We start from the raw sequence: 12,250 nt of genomic DNA, 5'->3' as shown, positions 1-12,250 counted from the left end.
TGACGGAGAGTGAAAATAATTTCAAACCCTGGTATCTAACCATTTAGTACCATAATTTTCACATTTTTTCTTGAGTTTAGTATTCTCTATTTCATTCCTTCTACAAACTCTGATTCAGTTTTGGCTGAGCTAAAGTATACAAAATATGTATTTAAAATAAAATGTATAGAACATTTTAGTATATGCTCAATACTATGCAAAAATGACAACCCATTCTAAATGCCTGTTGAATTTTAATGTGGTTCTCAAAGTGTGGGGCTTCACAGGTACTGCAGGGGGGCGCGGGACTTAAAAAATACTAAAAACTGCCAAGTTAACTGACGTCGGATGGAAAATGGATTGGTTTATAAAAGGCAAGAGAAAAGCAGTAGACAGACATGTCTCACAGACATCCCAGGCAGCTGCAGGTCATTCAAAAGCTAAATGCAGCAAATGTGAGGCATATCTTGTTCTCAGCTTCAGTGTTAATGTGGTTGGCGAGGAGGAGAGGCTGCGTTCACACCGAATGCGAATAGAGCGTCATATTCTCGTCTATTGGATGTTTGAACATTTTGAATCCACTCGCATGTCCACAGCGAATTGGATGTGTAAAACGAGAGTTCTTCACTCACACTCCAAATATTTTGTAATATATTTAGATTTTAGGCTACAATAAAACGAAATGTCATAAAACACCACTCTGCCTCTTTTCATTTAATTAACAAACATTAATAGCCACACAAATGTGGTTCAGGCAACGCATATGGATTATCTTCACTGCATATATTATAAATAACAAACTAAATCTAACACAACCCTGCCTCTTTTCGTTTACATTAAAAAATATTAAACATTAATATGTGGTTCAGGCAATAAGTGCATATATATGATTATCAGTATAATAAAATTAAATATACCAAACACAACCTAGTCTCTTATGTTAAATGTCAGTTTATGTGTGATCAATAATAGCCATTATAAAAGTAGGCCTAAGTAAAAAATTATCTAACAATGACAGTTAAAGCATATGTGCATATGTGCCTGATCAGTTTTAACAGCAACACAATTGTAATTTCAAAATGTTCAAACTGTTTAATTACAATGAACAAAAAAAAAAAAAAAAAAGTTTTGATTTGTCGTGAAATAAAATGTGCCACATTTTTTCATAGGTTGAACGGGGGGTGTGACCAACAAAGTTTGAGAAGCACTGGACATGATTATGTTAGCCAATCATTCATCAGCAAACCATGCTTATCTCACTGCAGGGCTTTTAGTTGGAGACATTCTTTTCATCTTGCATTGTTTTGGAGAGACATGCAATCTTCAATGCTGTGAATGTTAACACCAAAAAATAAAAAATTTATATTTATATATTCTATTCATGCTTCCACAACTGTATGGTTAATTGCATTTCCTAATTTTCCTTTAGCATTTTTTTTCTTCTGTATTACACCCTCACCAACAGAAATGCAAACTTTTTTTGTTTTGTTCTTGACACACCGCGGAGCAACTCCGCATCAAATGAACAATGAGAATTAGATAAAAAGGTCCACTTGTTTTTGCTACTGTATTCGCACTTCAAACGTGATCTTCAAAGTGATCTCTTTTTTACCTCTGAAGGTAAATATTAGTTCCTAAATGGAACACATATATTAGTACCTTTTGAAAGGGTACCGTCCCAGTGAGTGCTTTTGTACCTTTTTTTCCTGAGTTTTTCCTTGTTTCCCTCTTAAAATATTTTAGATGTTTGCAGCCACTATTTTAATAAGTTACAAGGCAACCTAATATAACCCTTATATTGTTTTAAGGCAGAAAAAGCATGTTTGTACATTTAAAGGTTTACATTATGTTATTCTATTTTCGTTAATAAACTATAGGCTATTCTAAAATTTTGGGTGCGTTCACATTTGCCATGTTTGCTTAGATTAAAATGAACCCTGATGCGATTGCTTGGTTAGTGTGGTTCATTTGAACATATGTGAACGTTGCCGTCCGAACCCTGGTGCGTACACCAAATATAATAAATGCAACATGGACCAAAGACATGTAAACAAACCAAAAACAGGAAGTAATGTCACAAGATGCAACGCTACAAGTCAGCTGATTTGACCACGCTGAAAGATCGTTGTATCCAAAATGAGTAACGTTAACGTTAGAGGGCAAATGTGGAGCAACGAGATAAGTGCCTCATTAATATTTGGTCCGACGAGCATGTTTCGAAAATGCTAGAAAAAACACACAAAAAGCATTCCTGGTTCATATCTTTAAAGGACCTGTGTTGCCCATTAGTCGGTACAGACGACAAAACTGCCGTCTCTTTTGCAGCTGATCTTTGTTTCTGCACATAACGGAGGAAATCCTGGTGCTGTTTTGAATTTTTTGTACATTTTATGAGCTCTTCATGAGTTCTCAGATTGTAAAAATAATGCCATATGTAGGCGCATAAAATGACTACGTTTAATTCAGCACACAACATTGTTTTGACTATTCGGTAAGCAAACTCCTACGTCATAAAAGCCGAACAATCAGGTTGTGACCATCTCCCTATGCCTTTGGTTCTGTAACTTTAGGTTTGCTGTTAAAAATGCCATTGTAAATGCTAAGCGGACCAGGACTATATGTTTTGTTTTTGTTTTTTGGTCTGGACCAAACTAACAAAACTAACTCAACTACAAAGGTGAATGAACCCTCAATTAATAAGGACTCTGGCTTCTCCAGGCTTCAGTCTTTGTCAGGATATACAGTGGAGCAAAAAAAATATAGTCAGCCACAAATTGAGCAAGTTCTGAAGAATGAGAACGAGAATGAGACAAAATCATTGTCTGATTTTTAAAGAATTTATTGGCAAATTATGGTGGGAAATAAGTATTTGATCAATAACAAAAGTTCATCTCAATACTTTGTTAAATACCCTTTGTTGGCAATGACAGAGGTCAAATGTTTCCTGTAGTTTTTCACCAGGTTTGCACACACTGCAGGAAGGATTTTGGCCAACTCCTCAGCACAGATCTTCTCTAGATCAGTCAGGTTTCTGGCCTGTCACTGAGACAGAGTTTGAGAGTTTGAGCTCCCTCCAAAGATGCTCTATAGGGTTTAGGTCTGGAGACTAGGGGTGTAAGAAAATATAGATACACGTGAATATCGCGATATTATGTTTGGCGATACTGTATCGATTCTCAAAAACGCTGTATCGATATTTATATATTTATTTATTTACATCCAAGATTCGTGGCTTTGTGTTCGGTTTAAACCACAGACTGTATAACACCCAACTGCTAGATGGCAGTGTTATCTCAGAACGTATAACTGACGCGGAGCCGGAGAAGCGCAAGGTAAAAGTGCGTGCATCACTAGTGTTTAGATTAGCAAACCCAGCTCTCAAGACGATAGCATTATTCCGCTCCTGCAGTATACAGAGCTGAAGTGTGGACTCATTTTGGCTTCAGCTAAAAAGAAGCCACTAAGGAAATCGACAAGAAACATTTTGTTTGCAAAATAGGCCAAGTTATAATCTAATACTCGGGAAACACATTGAAACAGAGCTCGCTTAACATCCTGACGTCACCCGCGCTGCTGAGAAGTGTTTCGATAGAATGTACTGCACGTTTTCCTCTCAGTAACAAAATAAACACATGCCAAAACTGACAGCGGTGGCAGCAGAATGAAAGATCATAGCGATGTGGATATGGATGCACCAGCTCTGCAGTTCAGTTCTTGAAATAGCACTTTATCCAATAGACTGCTTTATAGAAAACAGCTTTAGGCCCCGATCACACAGAACGCGTTTTTCAGGTTCGAAAACGCGAGGCGCACTGCACTCCTTTTTTGGTCGGCGTTTTTTCATTCAAAAGTGCGCTTTAATGTTTCTAGGCCACCCCCGAATCACCTGTACTGTCAGTCAAATCAATGTAACGGTCAACACAACGGAAGGCCCGCTTCTTCATTCATTCGTTTGGACAAAAGAACATAAGCGTGATGATGTTGCACGCTATTCTGCTCAGTTGACTTTTTTTCAACTTCATGCGCTCGCAGCGCTCCTTCAGAAACGCGAGGCACCCAGGGTGCATTAGCAGCGCGCATAACGCTCTCTGCCAACCGAAATCCATTCAAAAAAGGCGCCTCTCGCTGCAAAAACGCGTTCTGTGTGATCGGGGCTACTGTGTTTAATATAAAACAAACAGTCATTCAGTCATGAAATGGACTGCATTTTCTGTTGTTAAATAGCCACTGCTATACTGTGAACCTTTAAAACACACACATAAAGAATCCTGCAGTCACTTTACATTTCCCTTAACTTAGATTGCACATTGCATATGATTAGTGATATAAATTATAGGCTGTATTAATTAAATAAAATACTTTGTCTCGTGTTTTAGGCTTATGGTTGTGTTCTTTATTCTTTTAAATTATAAAAAACAAAAACACACAAAAAAGAAATATCGCAATATATTGCCTCTCTTACAATATCGCAATATATTGCAATATATTGTATCGTAACCCCTGTATCGTGATACGTATTGTATCGCCAGAGTCTTGGCAATACACAGCCCTACTGGAGACTGGCTAGGCCACGCCGGAACCTTGATATGCTTCTTGCAGAGGCACTCCTTGGTTATCCTGGCTGTGTGCTTCGGGTCATTGTCATGTTGAAAGACCCAGCCGTGACCCATCTTCAATACTCTAACTGAGGGAAGGAGGTTGTTCCCCAAAATCTCACAATACATGGCCCCGGTCATCCTCTCCTTAATACAGTGCAGCCGCCCTGTCCCATGTGCAGAAAAACACCCCCAAAGCATGATGCTACCACCCCCATGCTTCACAGAAGGATGGTGTTCTTGGGATGGTACTCATCATTCTCCAAAAACGTTTAGTGGAATTATGACCAAAATAGGGCTGTAGCTATCGATTCTTTTAGTAATCGAGTATTCTACCAATTATTCCATCGATTATTCGAGTAATCAGATAATAATTACTTGTTTCTTTATTAAAGAGCAATACTACATAGTCGCGGTGAAAATTGTTGGTACCCCTGGTAAATATGATCAAATATGGCTGTAAAAAATAAATCTGCATTGTTTATCCTTTTGATCTTTTATTTAAAAATTCACAAAAATCGAACCTTTCATTAAAGTAAAAGATCTAAAAATGGGGGGTAAATCACATTATGAAATAAAAGCTTTTCTCTAAAACAAGTTGGCCACAATTGTTGGTACCCTTTAATTAAATACTTTTTGCAACCCCCTTTTCCCAAGATAACAGCTCCGAGTCTTCTTCTATAATGCCTGATGAGTTTGGAGAACACCTGAATAGAGATCAGAGACCATTCCTCCATACAGAACCTCTCCAGATCCGTCAGATTCCCAGATCTATGTTGGTGCTTATTCTCTTCAGTTCAGCCACTCATCTTCTATAGGGTTCAGGTCAGGAAACTGGGATGGTCATGGCAGAAGATTCATTTTGTGCTTAGTGACACGTGTGTGTTGATTTTGATGTTTGTTTTGGATCGTTGTCCTGATGGGAGATTTAACCACGGCCCATTATAAGATTTCTAGCAGAATCCATCGGGTTTTGATTTTTTATCTTTTGGTATTTGCTAGAACCCATGATACCATGTATCTGTAAAAGATGTCCAGGACCTCCAGCAAAAAAATAGGCCCACAACATTAAAGATCCAGTGGTATTTTTAGCCGTGGACATGGGGTACTTTTTATCCCCGTTTGCACCAAACCCATCTGGTAGATTTGTAGCCAAAAAGCTATTTTATAGTTTCATCTGACCACAGAACCAGGTCCCTTTTGACATTCCAGTCGTGTCTGACCACTGAATATGCTGGAGTTTGTTTATGGATAAGCGAGGATGATTTTTCTTTAATCCCTCCCAAACAACATGTGGTGAGGTAGGGGATGTTTGAATTTTTTTTTTAGGCTTTCTGACCCCAAGACTCAACTAATCACTTCGATTCTCCATCTGTGGTCCTTGGAGAGTCTTTGTGCACTCAAACGTCCTTCCTCGCTGTGCATTAGGACAATATACACACACATCCTCTTTCACGCAGATTTGTAACATCTTTAGTTAAATGGAGCTTCTTAATTATTGCCCTGGTGGTGGAAATGGGGATTTTCTATGCTTTAGCTATTTTCCTACAGCCGCTTTCTATTTTGTGAAGCTCAACAATCTTTTGCTGCACATCAGAACTATATTCCTTGGTCTCACTCATTGTGATAAATGATTAAGGGAATTAGGCTTTTATGCCTCCTTGTATTTATACTCCTGTGAAACAAGACATCATAGCTGGACAATTTCATGTTCCTTGTCACCCTGGTGTGCTAAAAAATGTAAATATTAATGTAAATATATTTCAGAGACATTTTACTCATTTAAAATTCTAGGGGTACCAACAATTGTGGCCAATGTGTTTTAGAGAAAAGCTTTTAATTCATAATGTGATTTACCCCCCATTTTCAATTATTTTACTTAAATGAAAGGTTATGTAATTTTTGTATTTCTTTAAATAAAAGATCAAAAGGATGAACAATGTAGATTATTTTTTATAGCCATATTTGATTATATTTACCAGGGGTACCAACAATTTTGACCACAACTGTATATAAGAGAAAATCAGACAGTTATCTTAAAATTAACATCTTATTTGTTTTCTTTTTAGAAAAAAAAAAAGTTTTATTGCTGAAAATGCATTCATTAATAACCATTTTAATGCATTCAATTGCCATATTATATTATATACAGATCTATTTCAAATTACTTTAAAAGGTAAACATAGTTCAATCTAAAACCAAACCTACAACCTATTAATCAAAATAATAGTAACATAAATAACAATAATGCTTAAACATTGCATTTATGTTGTACAACTTAACTTTAAAGTTTCAGCTTCAGTTCAGTCACGACATAGGTCTAAGCCTTTACTGTCTTTTGAAGGATTTGTGGCTTTTGTAAGAAGCCAAAAATATTGGAAAGGAAGGAAACTTGAAATAAGAACAAGGGTAGCGTTGGGCACACTAGAGATGCGCTGATCAGCTCTAACGCTCTAACGTCACTGAATCAGCAGTTAAAAAACAAACCATCCATCCGCACCTGAACCTCACAAATTCAAATACTCAGTGTAAGCGTGATGCTATCGTCATATTAGCATGTAGGTTGCTTTAAAAAAATATATATATTCTTTGAATTTGTGTTTAATTCAGATAAAGTACATTGCACATACAGATCTAGAGCTTGTTTTATTAAGTACTAATATAAATATGATTAAAGTGTGAGATTTAAATTACCAAATCAATGAAAGCACGCCGCATGAGCGTTTCACGTCTCTCAAACAAACAAACAAACAAACACACACACACACACACACACACACACACACACACACACACACACACACACACACACACACACACACACACACACACACACACACACACACACACACACACACACACACACACACACACACACACACACACACACACACACACACACACGGTGTAGCCTATTTCGAAGATATTATCAAGTGTATATATAAAGTCTCATTAAAGATTTCACACACATCATAATGACGGTGATCCATGTGCAAACGCCATCCATGCTGTGTTTGGAGTTGCTCGTATCTCCTCAGCTGACGTGCGAACTGCCGCAAATGAAACCAAAATGTTCAGCGTTACATCCTGAAGCTCAACACACAGTTGTCTTCCTTAAAAAAACTAGACTAAATGATATTACCAGTGCTGATGCCAGTCTCTCTCGTATTGTGGTATTTGATTTTGACATCAGCTGAAAATGAAAGTTAAAGAACGACACACCTTCATTGCGTTTTACTGTAAAATGAGAAATCCGCGTCTTTATAAAATCAACACATTAATGATTTAACTCTCATCCACCCACAATTTTGGGGACGTTTACACACTTGAACAGCGGATATAACCACAATCCGCGCATACTCTTACACAAGAGTCCTTACACAACAAAATGCATTTCTGCAACATCGGTGTGTAGTTAAATAGACTAAACGAAGTGTTGAGGCCAATGATTTTGCCTCGAGGATTTTTCAATTCGAGTAACTCGAGTTACTCGACGAATTGTTTCAGCCCTAGACCAAAAAGTTCTATTTTGGTTTCATCTGACCACATAACTTTCTCCCATGACACCTCTGGATCATCCAACTAGTCATTGGCAAACTTAAGACGGGCCTGGACATGTGCTGGTTTAAGCAGGGGAACCTTCCGTGCCATGCATGATTTCAAACCATGATGTCTTACCAACAAAATAAATCATATTTTGCCACATAGCCCAGCCCTAGTTGATCTCCATGCATGCATTGCAGTTATACAGTATATGGTTGGGGTTTGATGATATCTCGTGCCACCTTTTCATACTCAGTAAGAAGAACTTAAAGGGTAAGTTTACACAAAACTGAACATTCTGTCATTAATTATCCTCATCACCCTCATGATGTTCCAAACCCATAAAGACCTTTGCTCATCTTCGGAACACAAATTAAAATATTTTTGATGACATCTGAGAGCTTTCTGTATTCTACATTGATGGCTACACAAATACCACTTTGATGCTTCAAAAAGTTCATAAAATGATTGTAAAACTGATCCACATGAATTAAGCCGTTTAGTCTAAAAAATTTCTGAAGAGACTTTATTGCTTTATATGATAACAGATTAAAACTGATTTAAGAAGCGTAAACAGAAGCTTATTGGTTCCTTTTTAAACCTTATTGGTTCCTGGAAGCTCAAACGGGCTGTGTAACACACAAGAATAACCGATACAGTTTTACATGTCCTTTTACAATCCTATAAATTGTCCCTAGGATGTAATGCTCTGTTTTTGCCTTATTTGGAGGGGTCATGAATATTAATGTTGAGCTCTGCTCTGATTGGCTTATTTCTGCAGCTCAGAGCAGTTCAGTGAAGTGGCTCGTGAGTCCTGAGCGTCCTGACACAACACAGACCGACTAAATTAAACTTTAAGCAAAACATCTCAAATGGAGATTGATAAAATGCAGCTTGCTTGTTTATTTGGTGGTTTCAGAACATCCGCAGGCGAGAAAGAGCTTGCGTTCGCAGTAATTAAATCTCCCAAACAGAGCTTTTCTGTGAAAAGAATACTCTCTGGTTTTTACCTAAACATGTCCAATCTGGCAACCATAATATGCATGCTCTCTCTCTCTCTCTCTCTCTCTCTCTCTCTCTCTCTCTCTCTCTCTCTCTCTCTCTCTCTCTCTCTCTCTCTCTCTCTCGCGCGCACGGATGATCTGAAAACACAAATAAACAAGTAAGCTGCATTTTATCAATCTCCCTTCGACATATTTCTCCAAAATATAAATATATAACTCATATTTTTACAAAATGAATAGCCTTGTCAAATGACTATCGTTTTAACTTATATGGTGGAAAAGGTGACGTTTGCTAGAAGGATCAAGTGAACGATCTAAGCAAAGTATCTACGGTTGTATTTTGTAATACAAAGTAATATTACCATTTGTCATTAGACACACTATTTAGTTTTGTATGGCACTTGGAGTTTCTTATTGTTACTGTACTAGCATCTTGCGTTATCTAGACAATGCTGTCTCTCTAAGAAACGTTCAATTTAATCAGAAATTGTTTAAACAGCTAGTCAATAAGTGGATAAAATCGCTACTTACTGCTTGCAGGAATATAGTTGCCACTTTCTTCAGTTTAAGACGTTGAGCGAAGCTTGCTTGAAATGGGCCGAACAAACAAACGACCTTGAATTAAATTGTTGTGGTATCCAATTATAAACATCAACAATCACTGTTGACATTTTTTATCTGTGGGAAGGGTAGACAATTCTCCTGAACAGCCTGGAACATGACGTGTGTCCATGCAAGCAGCTTGTTTTGATGATTTGCTCCATTTCCGCCTGACAATGCACATTTTTGGACAGATGCAAATGTTGGGGGCGTGCATATAAATGATCCCAACGCTTGCGTCATGGTTGGGTTTATATTGAGAAGCATTTTTTTATTTTTTTTCGTGGAGTTTTGGATTCACGAGATTTACATAAGAATTAGGAGGCAATGATGTTTGAGACTTACAGTATGTGATGTCCATGTACTAAACTCTTATTATTTCGCCATGGCAAGGTTAATTAAATTTTTCATTCTAGGGCACCTTTAAACAACTAAATTAAACTAAATCTCCTTATGAACTTTTTTAAAAGTTTTGAAGTGGAAGTTGTGTAGTTGTGTAGATTGTGCTGCATTTTGTGTGACAGCAGGCTAATACCACAGCTTATGAGGAAAACCAAACACAACATAAAATAATGATTATTTATAATAAAACTTTACTTACATTTTCAATATAAAAACAGCAACATCTTTTTGAATTAATTTAAAATTATGGACAACACGCATTCATATTATTAACATCTTTACTGAATGCTGCATCATCTTAATATGATATTTGAGTAATTTTAAAGGGTATACAATTACCAAAATAATTGTTAGTGATAACCCAGGATTAGTTAAATGCACCGGCATTGGTTTGCATTTTATGACTTTCAGTTAAATGAAAGACTATTAATTCAATTGAATGAAAAGTCATAATAGTCATATTTAAATTAGCAGTCATATTTTTTAATTGAAAAGTTCTTAAATATAGTGCTTCTTAAAAATAGTGTCGTCTCGTTCTTGTGAACCCAGTATCGTGTATCGTCTCATCTCATATGTGTATCACAAGTTTAGTATATGGTATACAGTTGCTTCGTGTAGTTACTTTATTGTATATTTTAGCATGACTGGAATGTTGTATTGACCAATCAAAAGCCATAATCAGAATTAACTATTTTATAAGTGCCATTGTTCTTATGGTCTTAACATTCTTAAAAAAAAAGGTTCCAAAAAGAGGTTTTCACATAAATTTCATAGAAGAACCAATATGGGTTCCCCAAATAACCAGTCAGGTAGCATATTTTAAAATAAACACTTTTCTCTTAGTATTGTTAACCCCTAACAGTTTTGATTTTGAAATCCACTGCCGCTTCAGTATGAAAAATACATATATATTTTGATAATCTAAAAATCCTTTTTCTACAACAAACAATATTTGTAGAATGTAAAGGCTCCAAATATCAAAGAACAAGCACAATTACCAGACATCCTGCTGCACTGAAATTAGATATTGTTCTAGAGCATAATAAAGCTTTATAACAGTTTAATCTTTTTCAGAAAGCATAGTCACAATAAAAACAAAAATCGCAATCCAAACCACACAACAAAGAAGAATTAGTCGTCCAAATCATCAGCTTGTTAAAGCATTAAAATGCAATACAGTTACCATAGGTGCAGTTACAACACAGCCGGAGAACTAGAAAAATCTCCATGATAAACTTCCACTGCAGTCTTCACTCTCTAACTACTTCCTTCTCATTCTGCAGCCCCTTTTATATGTCCCTCACAAACATGTCCAAGACAGCAAGAGAGAAAGAGAGAGATTCATTCACTCCTGCTCTCCCACACTCCAAAACACTCAGAATGAGCAAGCACGCACTCTTCCTCACACGCACAAACGAGTTGTGGATGCTGCATACACAAGTAGAAAGATGCAGAGCTGAACTCATTCTTAAAGAGACATTGCTCGCAGCTCACTCAGTCATACATGACAATTCACTCTCGCAATGAACCATCAATTAACACATCAAATCACATACAGACAGATTCAGGCTTTCATATACAGTAAATACAGTTCACTCATGCATGTCACACACATCACAGACCAACAGATCATTTATAGCATCTTACCCTCCATGGTGGCTGTTGCGGTGCAATCCTTGGATTCTTTAGGACCTTTAACTTTCAGATTCTGTTAACAGATAAGATGCCTAATATAAGTACACACCAACACACGTACACACATATACAGAGCTAACGTCTGACTCAGACAGCAGATTGTGACAAATACTTTCAGAATGGAATGAAGAGAAATGTGATGCAGATGGCTGCTTATGTATGTGTGCATAAGTAAATGCATCAAGCTAATGATGATACCTAGATGTGAACATGCTACCTATAGTGCTTGTAATAGTGTTGCTATATGGTTTCTAAAATGTGCGTTTTTTTCTGAGCAGTTTTAACCTGTTGCTATGCAGTTGCTAGGTCAAATCCCATAGTATTTTGTGTCATTAGATATAGCTGAGCTGTTCCAATTTAAGTTCCAATGTAATTTTGCATATTTTATCATCTGTCAAACTCAATTTGTGTCAAATAAGACTGCATTTAATT

The 12,250-nt window shown here is 36.8% G+C and overlaps 1 protein-coding gene across 5 annotated transcripts in view; it reads right to left on the bottom strand.

Moving 5' to 3' along the window:
* Positions 1 to 12,250, bottom strand: part of abr (ABR activator of RhoGEF and GTPase) — a 373,871-nt gene that overhangs the window by 108,479 nt on the left and 253,142 nt on the right. For all 5 annotated transcript variants that reach the window (XM_067437974.1, XM_067437975.1, XM_067437976.1 and 2 more), the window contains one exon: positions 11,771 to 11,831. In XM_067437974.1, the coding sequence (XP_067294075.1) occupies positions 11,771 to 11,831 (61 nt within the window). The remainder of the gene's footprint in view (positions 1 to 11,770; positions 11,832 to 12,250) is intronic.

The sequence above is a fragment of the Pseudorasbora parva genome, chromosome 3, assembly GCF_024679245.1.
Source record: "Pseudorasbora parva isolate DD20220531a chromosome 3, ASM2467924v1, whole genome shotgun sequence".
NCBI lineage: Eukaryota > Metazoa > Chordata > Actinopteri > Cypriniformes > Gobionidae > Pseudorasbora > Pseudorasbora parva.
This window is presented reverse-complemented; position numbering and strand designations above follow the sequence as displayed.